Source organism: Dysidea avara, chromosome 4, assembly GCF_963678975.1.
Source record: "Dysidea avara chromosome 4, odDysAvar1.4, whole genome shotgun sequence".
NCBI lineage: Eukaryota > Metazoa > Porifera > Demospongiae > Dictyoceratida > Dysideidae > Dysidea > Dysidea avara.
Genome location: NC_089275.1, coordinates 4,702,612 through 4,717,539, shown reverse-complemented (window position 1 = coordinate 4,717,539; position 14,928 = coordinate 4,702,612). Strand labels below are relative to the sequence as shown.

The following is a 14,928-nucleotide window of genomic DNA, read 5'->3' as shown; positions in this document are numbered from 1 at the left end:
TGTATATAGTTATTTTAAAAGTATAGTGTATTCTCAATTCTATTATACGAGCACCTCAATCTTCCAAACTAGTTGTTTAATTGGAGTATTTTGTAGTTGATGAATGTTGTAATAGAATGATTGATAATGGCTTCATTGTTCTATTTGTACTTAATAGTGTGTTACTGTATTCACTTCATTTGATGTGTTTCATCAACATTAAGGCATGTACACTATTGGTTAATAATACTGTTAGGAGCTGAAGCTGTCAAAGAATTAGTACCTGCTTTGGTGGAGAAGTTGGATACTGAAGAAGATGGCAATATGAAGGTGTGTATTCGTTGTAGCTGATGTTATTATACGTTGAGATCATGTACCTTTAATATGACCTTATTAATAACTGCATGTGGTGTCAGTTCCATTGTGTAATTCATTAGAAACAAACCATTCTCAACACACAGTGTCTTCAGTACATACATTATTATTTTTGAATGAAGAAATCTATACAAATCCACAAAATTTTCTTACATGAAGCACGTTTTTTGTGATATGTCAGCCATAGCTATGTATAATTCAAGCATGATACTTATTACTTTGTTGCATGTTGTCAAGTATGCAAGCTTCATACGTACATATATATATATATATTAATATATAGCAATTATCAATTTAGTTTCTACTGTGAGCAGGAAATTTATTTTATTCAAGCTGGTGTTTATTGTTAAGTCACATGCTTTCTTTGCCAACCAGTGACGTAACCCAAGCTATTAGCCCTATTTTATCTACATGCATGTATGTATGGTAAACTATCTCATGTATCCATTACTCATAGCTGGTACTACTGGACAGTATTCACTGGTGTTCAGTGGTTGATCCTAGTCCAGCCCTCAATTGTGGAGCAATGAGAGTACTAGTTGATCTGTTGGGTCATAATAATTGTGATATACGTGGTAAAGCTGCCAGGAACATCATGGACCTCAGGTAATAGCATGATTAGCTGATAGTTAATTTCATTCCTACATATACATCCTGTACATTGGTTTGTATATTATTACAGTGGGATCTCTCCCAATATAATAAGTAAGGGAAAAATAGTTTTGGTCCCAGTAAGTCTTGATTTCATACATTTACCTATGAATAGGTCTGCATTAAATATACCAGCATAATTAAAATCATAATAGGCTTCGAGTGCTATGCCAGCATAATGCTAGCATATTAGGTGGGTATTTCAAACATGGAACCCCTGAAAATAAATCGATACTCCTTAATAGAGCAGTCTACAAATTGCAATAGAGTACTCAAATGTACTGTACATAGCTCCTTAGATCAATACTCTCTAATAGAACAGTCACTTTGTAGTGAACTACTCTAATAGAGCATTCGCTGACAAAAATGTTCCAAGATAAGTATAAGAAATTTTGCTAATTTAGGAGCATACATAATGGGAACACTGAAAAGCATAATAGGTGGAAATTCTAGGAAAGCATTTTGGGCAAAAAATTTTTGACTCAGGCCTACCTGTGAAAGAGAAAATGCAGCAAATATATGTCTACAATTCTTGGTGTCAAAGTGTCTGCTATAAGAGGTTCCACTGTGTTACCCATCAGTATGTATTGTATCAAACAATACAGTACATACTGTTTAGTAGAGTTCCATCTAAAGTCACGGGTGGCACTCAAAAAGCTGCCATTAAAAATCATCATAAAAACATTGTATGCAGCAAAATCACTTTTATGGAATAACCATGTAGGCAGGTACAGTAGACAGACCAAAAATTCAGTTTTAGTGACTTAAAAAATTCAATATCCGGCTGTCTGAGATTTTTCTTGTTTAAAATTAGACCACAGTCACAAGGCAACAGTAGAGGCCAAATGGAGCAGTGCATGGCCGCCATTTCACACTATAATAGCAAATTCACTGGTAGCTTGTGCCTCTTTTGGTTCTGATGAGTGTCTGCCTTCTGTGCTTTGCCTTTCTTTTTAAATTTCATGGCCGTCTTCTTCATGCAAGCAACCATAATAAGACATAGATTTTCTACATTGACACTTTAGTTACTGTAAGTGGAGTCAGTGGTGGAGTAGATACATGTAACTGCACTTTAAAACAATTGCATGGTCCAGCCTCACCCCTTACTGATCTAACTGCAAGCAGTTTCAGTTTTGCTGTATAAGCTATAGTATGTTCACGTTGAGCTGAATCCTCAAAAACATTTAATAACGCATGGATGCAATTACACACGATCTTGAAATTTGGCTCATTTGTAGTACTGCTTGACCCACTAAAAATATTTCAAAATCTTGTTGTTCAAATGTTTGACATGATATTTATGGCCAATCAAAATTTTTACAATACATTTCCTAAAGGGAAGCCATATAAGTACAGTGTCCATTACAGCCCTTTCCCAAACGTATAATAGAGCCAAACCGTACGTGTCTGTTGTTGACACCTTTGCTGTTACCAATAATCATCTGGTTGGCTGAAATGTTAACTCTGTTGAGAAAATATCCACTTTTAATTTTTAGCTGTTTTTCAGGATTCAGCTCAGCGTGAACATACTATAGCCATATGGCTAACCACACCCCTTAATCTGTTGCATAGCTATCTCAAGACAATCAGGGTGATCGGATACATTACAACCCAACCATTCATTGTAGACTATGGTTCAGTACTATGGTTCAGCTCATTTACAGGTTTACTAAATCACTTAGTCACCTGACATGCTCACTTAGTTACCTACACATGTTCACTTAGTCACCCGCCTTCAAGCAATTTTGTACATGATAAATAATTATAACACGAAAGATACACTGGAGTACTTGATAATACTGTAATACAATTCTTCTCCGTGTTCTGCAAATAATTCTGGACAAATAGTGGATTAAGCGGAGTATCTACTGTAGCTCTAGCCGTTACTCTGGTTACCGGTCGAATAATTATTTTTTGTGGGCGCTGTAAGGACTTCAGGAAGAAACCATTCTGCTGTTCTGCATTGCTCTTTCACCCCACCCTGATGCTCTGGCTATAAAGGTATGTACTTTAAACCATGGTCTAAATAAGTTAGATACCGTGACCAACGGGAACTAAGCGATTTAGTAACCTTTCTGGCCCTTAGTAGTGCCCACGCTGTCCTCGGGACATTACAGCCTCGGGCCATCAGGGTTACTAAATCGCTTAGTTCCCTTGGTCTTGGTGTCTAACTATATAAACTAGCTGAGGGTGTGATTTGTTTCTGCTTTTGAGAATGTATATATTTCTGTAGTGGAATAATGGATTATGCAGAAACCATGTATTTATTACTGTAGTTTCCCACTGGAAGGTAAACAACAAGCTTACTACAGTGTACACACACTGGTGGGGTTGTTGGAAGATGCTGACAAGTTTGTACGTAGCCAATCAGCTGGAGCCCTGATGAGGTAACTAACCACTAGATAGTACTATATACTGTCTCACTTCCCTAGTTTTGAAAATTGGAATGACTACATTCCTGGCAGTTTGTATGTAGTTTTGTAAGATGTAAGACATATCCATGTATGGTATTGCTCTATTCTTCACACAGTATAGCGGTGACTACTGAGGGAAAGAAGTGTTTACTGGATAATGGAGCAAAACAGAAATTGTGTCCTCTACTATATGACAACAACTCTGAAGTAAAGTTAAACACCATCAAGGTATTCATTTCACAATGTGGTGATATAGATTATATATTATTAATTCAGGCACTTACAATGATTGCTGAAGTACCCACTGCTAGAGAAGAGTTGAAAACAGATGCTTTACATAAAGTAAGAAGGGTACAGGAAATCTGGCCTGTACACAAATATAAAGCTTGATTTATACATTCTGTGTGTGTCATCTGAGGCGTCATAATATGTGTATGTAATTTATGCATAATCTGTAAGTTCATTCAGTGATTACATACTTTAGCCTGCTTTATCGTATTTCATTTTCTGTCTTCGGTCATTCTACCTGTTTATTTCACTATTTCTTCTCACTCCTCAGTTGGAGAACATGTCACAAGGTGATTCCTCCAGTCATGTGAGACAAGTGGCATTAAAGGCATGTCAAGTGATCAAGTGGAAACCATGACAACAACTTAACAATACATAATCTAATATAATATGAGTGATAGTGTATTTCTGATGAATACATCATTCTAACAGGACTTTATGAGCTCCTGGTTCTAAGTGTATAGAATGGTATTCTAAGCTGTTTATACTAAGGCTGAAACAAATAATACATTATTCGTTTGTTAAGAAATATTCGTTATTCGTTAAATATTCGTTAATCGGATAATGTACAGATTTAAACTTGAAAACATTTTGATAACTGAAGCTGTCATTTTAAAATATAATTTTTATCTTAATAATACATGTAAAGGACTTTCTTTTTTAACATTTAAAGTTTTATTAGTAATTAATCGAAGTGATTTTGTCCCTTTTAAGCACCTAATTATACAGAAAATTCTTAAAGAATAATTCGTTAATTTGAAGAATATTCGAATACTTAAAATTTGATATTCGTTTCACCCCTAGTTTATACATGTTATATTATACACAACTAATCTTAAGGCTGTACTTCAGTATATGGAGTGTTTTCACTTTTTATGTAGTTCTGACAGTATGTTTGGGGAGTATGGAGGCACAAAAAAAATGTTGACCAGAAACCAGCCTCACAATACATTCACAGTACTTTGGCAGTATTGGTATAACTGAGACCAAAAGTACTGTAGTATGACCTAAAAGCTTCCAATATGTAGCTACAAATTAATTTTTACAAATTTTTATTTAGTATTGACCATCTATGGTATTGACTGACTACCTTACTAATACAGCTAATAAGGTAATTGATTTCTTCACTGTTACGTGTTGCTTCAGCCTGATAGCACCTTTTGGCATACCATATTATGTATGTACAATGCATGTATCATGGACTTACAATATCTTGAGCTCTGTTCACTTTTGTGGTCCATCTTGATCATTTCACTGACAGGACAAGGTATCAGTTAGCAGTAACGTCAGGGCCGGAGCCCAGACATTTTGAGTGGTCCAGCCATCCATGGACTGCAGTGGAGGTCATAGTCATGTACACTACTTTTTTATTGATCTGATGTGATTTTTAGATTATCTGCTTTCATGTGATACTCAATTCAAGTGATTGTGCTAAGTACAGACAGCCAGGGGGTCTGGGTCATGCTCCTCCAGGGAAATTTTTGAAAATAGATACTCTGAAATAGTATAGCGCCCAAAATTGGCAATATTGTGCACTTTTTCATAAAGCCACGAAACTTTCCACATAAATAGTACTCCTCATGACTTGTAATTTTAGATATAGTGCCATCGCTGATTTGACCTTTGGTGACCTTTACGGCCATTTTTGTATAGAAAATTGATCATTTTTGTCTTTAACTTCCTGAGGCAGTAATTAAATTGTTAAAACATGGTACCAAACAAAAGATCTTGCTGATAGAAACAACTTGGTTTTTATTTGAAGTCAATAGGTGATTTCATTACAAAGTTATGGTCATTTTCACTAGCTGCAAAATTTGATAAATTTACCTGCCTTTGAGGTGTGAATTACCTGTGGGCAGATAATTATGCATAAATTTATCAGCTTTTTCAACTAATAAAAATACTCATAACTTAAGAATGAATTCACCTATTGACCTCAAATAAAAACCAAGTTGTTTCTATCAATAAGATCTTTATTTTGGTACCATATTTTAACAAGTTAATTACTGTCTCAGGACGTTAAAGACAAAAATGATCAATTTTCTGTACAAAAATGGCCGTAAAGGTCACGAAAGGTCAAATCAGCGATGGTACTATATCTAAAAATACATGTATTGAGGAGTACTATTTATGTAGAAAGTTTCATGGCTTTATGAAAAAGTGCACAATTTTTTGGTTGTGCCGCTATACTAAAATGGCATCTGGAAGCTATTTTACTTGCAAGGCCTCCTCCTTTTTGTTAACATCAAGGAATATATATCCTGGTAATTTTGTACTACAATGCCAATTAATTCAATTTCATATCTAATTTTACTCTCACAATTTTAGTGAAAGCTTAGTTTTTTGAGATACAGAAGCCATTGGGATTGTATGGCTAATACATGCATGATCAATTAGCCCAATGCAGTGCCATGCAGATGACTCACTGGAACTTTTGAGTGATTTGACGACAATTAACATGGGCTATATTCTATAGCGAATGCTCTATTAGAGTATTGCGATGACTGTTCTATTGAGTATATCATGATAACTGCTTTATTAGAGTATCTCGATCTTTTTTTACAAATTCAAGTAGCTGAAAAGTGGTCCGACCCTGAACATGTAATACGTATATAAAGCTTCCCTGTGCTGTAGGCCTGAGCCTATTATGCTTTCAAATTTGCCTATTATTCTTTCCAGAATTTCTTAAAATTAGTACCCATTATTATTATTATTTCTTGCTGTTTATGTTTATTTTATTTATATACAGTATGTAATATCTACTCAAGATAATGTTTTTTAGGAAGTTTCAAATGTCATTGAAGACATGCATCAATCAAAACAGCTTGTATAGCTGTAAACATGCATGTATATACTGAGTTTCATATGAATCAGAATCTTTACTTTCATCAGAATTTGTACCACCACTTGAGTCCTCAAGGAATTCTCCAACCAAGTTGGCTGATTACTCTTGTAATATTCTCGAAAGCCTCTGATTATTCTAGCAAACTAACCACCCACTATTCTTTAAATTAAGCCGTGGCATAATAAGCTCAGACCTACTGTGCTGACTTATGTTTATATCAGGATTTGTGCATGCATTTTCCATATATTCTGTAGTAGAGGCTGGATTGCTTGCAGAGGTGCTTATATTGGGCTGTTTTTCAGTGCTGTGTAATGGGTGGGTATAATATATATGCGAAAATGAAGAGTACTGGCCACTTCACATTACAGTAATTGATGGTTGGGATGCAAGATCACCTTTATATTCCTGGCATTCTTTTGATGTTTGATGTGATTGATTGATACGTGCAGGTTTACCAGTTGCAATTTATTTTGCAAAAAGTAACCAAGAAATTTATGTATTCCAAGACCGAAGTAGAAATTAAATGTCCACTACCATATCTGCAGGAGTACATGTATGACCTCCTCTGTTTCATTACTTTTTTATTTCTATGATCTCTAAATTCAAGTTACTTGTGTGTGTGTGTATATATATGCATTGTATGGAGCCAATAATGAGAGTCTAGTTTGGTGTGACTGCATGCTCTATCCTGGTACTAGTATATAGCTTTGATGAAAAATCTAGCAATAGCTGAGTTATATTAATGTTTAGTTATGTGCTAGAAGAGAATTAAAGTCATCTCCAATCCCTATCCCATGCTTAACCTACTCTATTATTTTCAAGCATTAATAGTCATGAAAACATTTTTATGATTTGCACTTACTTTACACTTGAAGATTCTGATTGTTTAGCTACAATGCAATCTGTTTTTGCATCGATGTTTTTGTGACAGCAGGTGGTAGTCTGAGTCTAAAAGTAGAATTTCTCAATACTTTCTTGCTAACAATATACATATGTGGCCATAGCCTGGGATTTTCCCACTGAGCTATGCTGCAGTAATACCACCATATTCTTCTCTTGTTCCACTACTTTGTATTGCTTGGATCCCTATTTCATTTTAATATCCTAGTAGTATACAGTGGAATCCCTCTATAAGATGGACACTATTAGGGAATTTTTGTTCTTTGAAAGGAGGTGTTCTTAGTTCAGGGGCATATATATAATTTGCAATTGGCTATGGGGCCTAGACAGATGCACATGTCCTTTATAAAGAGATTGTCCCCAACAGCCAAGCTGTATAAAATGGTTTGCATTCAAAAGCCTGTGTGAAAAAAGTTGTGAAGATATAATTATTATACCGGCTTTGTGCACTATCAGTAACATCATTGAAGCCATTTGATGGCCGCCACCTTTGATTTCATTACCATCATTGCATCCATTTCATGGCTGCCACTTTTGATCTCACAACTTTTTCACACAGGCTGCACTCTTTTTATACAACTTGGCTGTTTTTGTTTTTTTTAAAATTTTTTTTGCATGTTCCTTTTTGTATTTATATACCCAGAAGCCAATCATAAAATTGGCTTTGAGGCTTTCTAAACACAAATCATTGTTCTTATCTTTAGATACAATGGTGTAAAATAAACTAGTGTTCAGAAAATTACGTACCAATTTGATACAAACAAGGAAAGTAATGCGAATTTGTGAATGATTTTTGACACATTGTAGTGTAGATATCTATAAAGAGCAAACCTTTTTTTGGAGCAATAGTACAGCTGATTTTCATTGCAATTGGTACTTCATCCATTACCTCATTATTATTCCTTAAAGAGACAGTATATTCTTTAGGAACAGAAGGATCTCAGATAAATTGCTTAAAAACACCTTTTCTAGTATTTTCTGGCTTTCAGGAATAATGGGTATAGTTGAAAGAATTCTGGAATAATTGAATGAGTTCTAGGAATAATTAGTACAAAAATGTAAGTTTTTCTTGCAGTGTGATGTAAAAATCTTTTGGATACAACACTGAAACAGTGCAAGCATAAACACGTTTAAAAAGATTGAGATACTCTAATAGAGCAGTCACTCTAATTGAGCAGTCAACTCCCCCGTATAATTCTAGCAGCCGCTTGTGTCTCACTAATATATTTGCTTTTCAGCAAATTCCAGGAATATGCTTGGTAATTTAAAAAGAATTGCCAGAAAGAATAATTACAGCTCAAAAGCATAACAGACTCCTGCCTATTCATATACAGCTATGTACAGGTACATGTACACTGCAACTCTAAGGTATAACTAGTGTAGACTTGACTATTTGACCCTGGCATAGGCTATACTAATTCCACTGATGAACTCAAAACCATATTATACAGTATACACAAAATTATGGCTATAGGTGTCTAAACATATCAGTATCTGTGGTTAGCTAGTTACATTATTGCAGTAATTCACCATGCTGCATGCATGTAATTTACTTGTAACTCTTCTGAACATTAAGATCCACTTAACACTCACCATAATAATCATAACAAGAGTATATAATAGAAACCGGATCCCTGAAGGCGTGGCAACACGCTTGTTTGTGCAACCGTTGTTTTAGCGAGCTGGAGTTATCTTGGGTCCTTACTACACTTTCTTTGTACAATAACTGTTGAATACAGTCTAGTATTTGGTTGAATAGCACGGAAAACTGGCAAACAAAGACCCATTGCCACGTACGCATTTCAAATTACCGTTTCACATAAACAAACAATTACTGAAATATCCGTGTTACTTTACGTAATGATTAATCACGGGCTAACACCGCACCGTTCGACACTTTTGGTTTCTATTATATACTCTTGATAATAATTATATTGCATTACACATGCTATACCTGCAATCATGTGTGTGTGTGTACCAGTATAATTATTCTTTTATAATAAAGTTTATATAGCAAGGGAGGTATCTTTAGAGGTATCCGTAAATGGATACAACTATAGCACATACAGAGAGACAAGAAAAGTATACGGTATAATACCATGTTATAGTGATTACCCAGATGGATTTTAAATACATGTACCCCTTATGATTGCAGCATCTTTAATGGAAGCTTCTCTACCACAAGCTAACATCATTTGTTGCAAAATTTGTGTCTTAAGTTATGGACAAGTGAAACACTTGTCTGTTGCATAACAATCCTTGGGTACACAAAACTGTATCACAAGTCATAATTCAAAAGCTATATGAATCCAATTATACAATAGTAGTTCTGCAAGTTATTAAGGTCAAAAATCAGTAATTAATGTGTTTACTTATGATGTAGTTGCCTTATGAAAAGGTGGAATCACATAAGACTGAACCCCACAATGGGCAGCTATAAACTCTTTTAACTGATCATATTCTTCCTTGGTGATACGTGAGAATATTTTATCACGTACAATAGCAACCATTTTATTATATCCACCAGGAACTTCTATTTTCTCCTGTATGCAGTGGTGATAGATTTGTTGTAATTTCATTTGAATGTCTAGTTTTTGTTCATACTGAAACAGCATTTCTTCACAACCTTTAGAAGACTTTAATGACTGAATCATCTGTTTGAGAATAGAGGTATCATCCCATCTCCAGCAATGACGTAGATTTTTAGTGAACAATATTTCGAGATTATAACAAGCTTCTATGGCTTCCCATTGTTCTTCATTAAACAGAAGTTCATTTGGATCATCTTTGATAGTTAAAAAGCTACACACACTTTTTATAGTTTCTAAATTTTCACTTTCATTTTTCCATAGTTCTCTGATAATACTTGCCAATAGAATAGAAAACTCTGCTTTAGCCTGATGAGTGGTAAAAACCTGATCAGGAGTGGTAACAGATGTTGAAACCGCAGTGCCTATACCTATGTAAAAAAGCCAGCAAATGTTTATTATACAGTATATAGAACCTGTGTATAACAGACCAGAAAGTTTTTGCCTTTATTATACAGGTGGCTGTTATAGAGAAAGACCTGCATATAAGGTGGTCAACAGCATTGCAGCATTTTAGTGGCTATACAACCATTATAAATAGATTACTATTAAGAGGCTTGTAATATTCCTCTTGTAAAAAATTATCAGAAAGCTAATGGCCATTGAATACTTTAAAGCAATGAAGCCTATCATACAATATTATAGTAGTACTGCAGTGGCAGATTTAGGGGGGTTTCAAGGTTTCCATGGAAGCCTCCTTTGAAAAATGATTGCATAACAATTAAATGTTTTAATTATTACGGCGTGCACCTCGATCGAGATACTTTAATGGAGCAGTCACAGTAGCTATTAAAGCAGTGTGTAACAAGTTATTTAAGGTATTTTATGTACTATCAATAGGCTGTGACATTTTTTTTTTTGGCCTCATCTTACCAAACCAGACAATGTAGTGCAAACTTTTGCGTATCTCATGTCAGTGTATATCTCCACCTTCTAAACTGGAAACCCCTTTATAAATTCCTAGATCCACCACTGTACTGTATGATATGGATCTCATGAGGGTTTGCACTTTCACAAAATGTATTGACCAAAAACCAAATGACTGCAGTGATATTAATCCTAACCAAGCTTTATAATAACATGGCAAGGTTGTCATTACTGTAAGTGACTGGCATTAACATCTTACAGCCATTAATTCATGCACCTATTGTACCATACCTGTGAGACCTGAGCAATTGGCCACAAAGTGCACACCATCACCTATCAAGTTGTATATATCTCATCACTGTATGGAATGGATATCTGCGTTCTGTAGCTATTACAAAACAACTAAAAGTTGACCAGGGCTGAAGATATACTTGGCTGTAGCATCTGTACTGAGTTGTGAAGTTTGAAATTTTTTATGTGCCCACTGGCCCATGTGCATACTCCGTTTTCACAGGCCCTAGCTGTCACAATTTAAATACCACACAGTTTGGTTCACATGGCATTACATGTTGGATTCCTATCGCCCACTTACTGTCCACCCCAACCACTGTTACACACAAAATAAGTCCAACTTACACTAAAGTACAGGAACTTACAGTACGCATGCTGTCAGTTGATCAGTTAGTAAGTCAGCAAAAAAATTCCACTGTTTAAAATGTAACAACCTATAAGAAGTGTTTAGTGTCATACTGAGGGCACTTTTGTACCTAACTAATACTGCCAGGTGTCATGAAGGTATTGTGAGATTGACAGCCTCCTTTGAGTTCTGATTACCACCTTAAAAGCTGTAACCTCTTTTATAGCTTGACTGTTTTGGAATTGTTATCTGCATGGGTGTATTTTATGCTGGGACCTCTCAATTTTTCAATCCACCATACTGTATAAGCCAAATTCAATGTCAATGCTATATTTAATGTGCGAACCAGGCTAAACATACTACTAGTATTTTTAAAAATTGTTAATTTACAAATAAAGTAGGGATCTATGCAATAAAAAGTAGTGAAACAAGAGATGAGTGATGATATTACAGCATAGCTCGATGGGAAAGTCCCTACTTTGGCATTGAGCATAGATCCTACTTCATTTTTAAATTAACAATTTTTAAAAATACTAGTTTGTTTAATTTTTTGTTGTAGCACAGCTAGCTAGTTACAGCTTATTAAAGTATGTCCTGTGCCAAAATTGGAAGCATATAGGCCTGTAGTAGCATGCTTAGCTTACCTATGCTTTGATCGTAGTAGCAGTGGCATCCTATGCTTTGATCGTAGTAGCAGTGGCATTCAGATCTATGACCTGCATTCTCAGTATGATGGTCCGCATTCTATTCACCCCGGCTGGAAGTTGTTCGAATGAACAGGCCCTTTTAGTTGTCTGGAGCTTAGTCTGGACTAACAGGATGAAGTAATACGATTTCTACTCGAGTATTATCCAATCACATAAATCACTCGCTGATCTCACCGTCCAGCACTGAGTGGCTGAGTCAGTGTGTTCAGAGGAACAAGCCATCGAGTATCAGTCCATCTCAAGTCTCTTCGTCGATTGCAGTCCAGGTTTTGGCAAAAGTCGAAGTGACAACTACTGTTTCACGTGCAACACTTGAAATTATAAGCGTCCTGCTCTTTCAGCAGCATAAGCGCTTTCTGAAATATTTTTGGGGTATTTACAGAAAAGTGTTGATGTGGAAAATTAATGCCTTGGTATGGTTTCGATGCATGAAGAAGACGATCAACCTGATTGAAGATAAAAGGAAATACAAGGTGCACAGGGCGTACACTCATCGGAAACCCAAAATGCACATCCCACTTGTGAGTTTGTGGTTGTGGCATAAAATGGTGACATACGCTGCTTCGTTTGGGCTCTAGGCTTGCAACTGTGGTCAGGCAGTGAGTGAGGCAGTGAGGCTAAATTTTGAGTTTTTGGCGATCTTTATAAAAATTTTATATCCAGCCACCTGTAAGTGTTTTGTTGTATTTAATGCTGTTTTATGTATTATATGGACTAGTACTATTCTGTAAAAGTGATTCTTGCCATGTAAAATGTCTGTAGGATGATTTTTAAAGGCGGAATTTTGGGTGGCGCGCGAAACATTCACCACGATCCCTACTTAAACAGTACGACTGTACCGTTTGATAATGTATTGTATACCATGCATGTATGTACATGTACATGAAAACTCATGTCACTGCTCCATGACTAAGTAATATGCCAGCTCATTATAGCTAATAGATAAGAAATCATCCCTGCAGTATAATAAGTCAGTTGGCAGGTAAGACTCTTACAAATAAAGGGGCCCAAAAGTCCATAGGTAATGTTCAGAAAACTGGTTTTATAAGGGAAACTCAGTTGATAATGTGAAATAGCTTTCCATCTGCACTTGGTGGAGCTGTGAAGATATTTTAGGACCAGATATTTATGCTTAGATGAAAAACATCACAGTATGAGTGAACACTTTTTAAACGTCTACCAAATGCAGGTGGAAACACTGTTTCTTTACAACCAGATACATATACTGTATTATTATACAGTATTTATAATAGCCATGGCAGTAGGCGTCCATGTATACAGGTATTTAGCTACTTATGTATCAACTCAGCTACCAACTCCAATGTGAACAGAAATTCAAAGAACTTGAATTTGGCAATCTAGCCTAATAAAGAATGATTCTTAACATCAACGTCCAGGGGCATATCCAGCAAGGTGGTTTCCAGATTAATGCAGGGACTAGGGGTGCAGTGCCCAGCCGCTGACAAGTTTTACACATTAAAATGCCTACTAGTGTATGCTCAGTGTATAATACAAACCATGCTATTAAATATTATAAGCTTAGTTTCCTAGTTCCTTTTAATTCCTATCAATTATGGTTTATATGGCTAGTACTGTAGTGATATAAAAGTATAATTTTATCCCAATTCTCCAATTAAAGTTTCAAAACTTTTACTAAATGTTTCAAACTATAGTCATTTTGCATTTACAATATGTTTTAATATATATGAATGTTCTATTAGAGTAGTTGTGACTGCTCTATTAGAATTCACCTGACTGCTCTATTAGAGTATCTCGATCTTCACTAATGTTTTTCCTTTATACTCTTGCTCTCCCTTAGCTAATCCTTTTTTGAGTAAGTTTCCTAATATACTGCTCTGCTTTATTCCCATTTTTTGTATATCTGTACAGCCAAACTACGATGATTTGGTGTTTCTGCTGCAAGTCTATACAAATTAGTCAAACTCAAATTACAAAGAGGGTTTTCGGAACCCCAGGAACCCATGCTCCTGTGTTTGGCTGCTATATTGATGTTCTGAGTACATTATGTTGTTGCATCTTAACACCTGACACATGGATGCACTGCATGCACAGATCCAAATGTTTATTGAGCAAACTAGTCGAGGAAGGAATGATAAGACTATTAAAGCAAAACAGGACCGGTGGAAGCTCTTAGTGGTTGGTCAGGCAACAAGCCAATTTTTCAAGCACACCTTAAGTAGCAGACCTTAAGCAGACCTTAAGCACACTTCAAGCACACCTTAAGTAGTCTTTGAGCAGGCTGTAGGACCAGGTGTCCTACAGACCTTCAGCATTTGTGCTGTAAAGCATTATTAAATATTAAATAAAAAGCCAGGTAATGATTCACAGATTGTGATGAGTGTGCGAACCTCTAGGGGGGTCTGGGGGCATAATCCCTCCAGAAAATTTTGAATTTTTGTGTTTGTAAACCACATTCTGAAGTAATTTTAGCTGCACTTTAAAGAGTTGATTTTAAGATATTGCTTCATGCATGCACTGACTTTGTAACTTCCCTAGTTGTCACACTACCCTTCTATATGTTGTAAAGTCTAATTTCGTTTATACAATTGCAACCTACCTCTCAGCAGAGCTGGAAGAACGTCTGGTCATCACATGCTTCTATAATTAGATGCACGAATATAATAGAGGATAAACAAGTGGTAACATGAAGTCGGCT

General features: G+C 35.7%; 2 protein-coding genes across 5 annotated transcripts in view; one reads left to right on the top strand and one right to left on the bottom strand.

Moving 5' to 3' along the window:
* The window catches only part of LOC136253448 (radial spoke head 14 homolog), a 123,235-nt gene that overhangs the window by 2,924 nt on the left and 105,383 nt on the right, over positions 1 to 14,928 (top strand). Inside the window, exons 6-11 of one of the 2 annotated variants that reach the window (XM_066046132.1) lie at positions 236 to 309; positions 812 to 960; positions 3,282 to 3,392; positions 3,536 to 3,647; positions 3,696 to 3,761; positions 3,979 to 4,221. In XM_066046132.1, the coding sequence (XP_065902204.1) occupies positions 236 to 309; positions 812 to 960; positions 3,282 to 3,392; positions 3,536 to 3,647; positions 3,696 to 3,761; positions 3,979 to 4,065 (599 nt within the window). In that variant the 3' untranslated portion in view covers positions 4,066 to 4,221. Of the gene's footprint in view, positions 1 to 235; positions 310 to 811; positions 961 to 3,281; positions 3,393 to 3,535; positions 3,648 to 3,695; positions 3,762 to 3,978; positions 4,222 to 14,928 lie in introns of those variants that run through there. The other variant, XM_066046133.1, reaches the window with a different exon arrangement.
* The window catches only part of LOC136254151 (uncharacterized), a 33,677-nt gene continuing 28,475 nt past the window's right edge, over positions 9,727 to 14,928 (bottom strand). For all 3 annotated transcript variants that reach the window (XM_066046830.1, XM_066046828.1, XM_066046831.1), the window contains exon 8: positions 9,727 to 10,411. In XM_066046830.1, the coding sequence (XP_065902902.1) occupies positions 9,825 to 10,411 (587 nt within the window). In that variant the 3' untranslated portion in view covers positions 9,727 to 9,824. The remainder of the gene's footprint in view (positions 10,412 to 14,928) is intronic.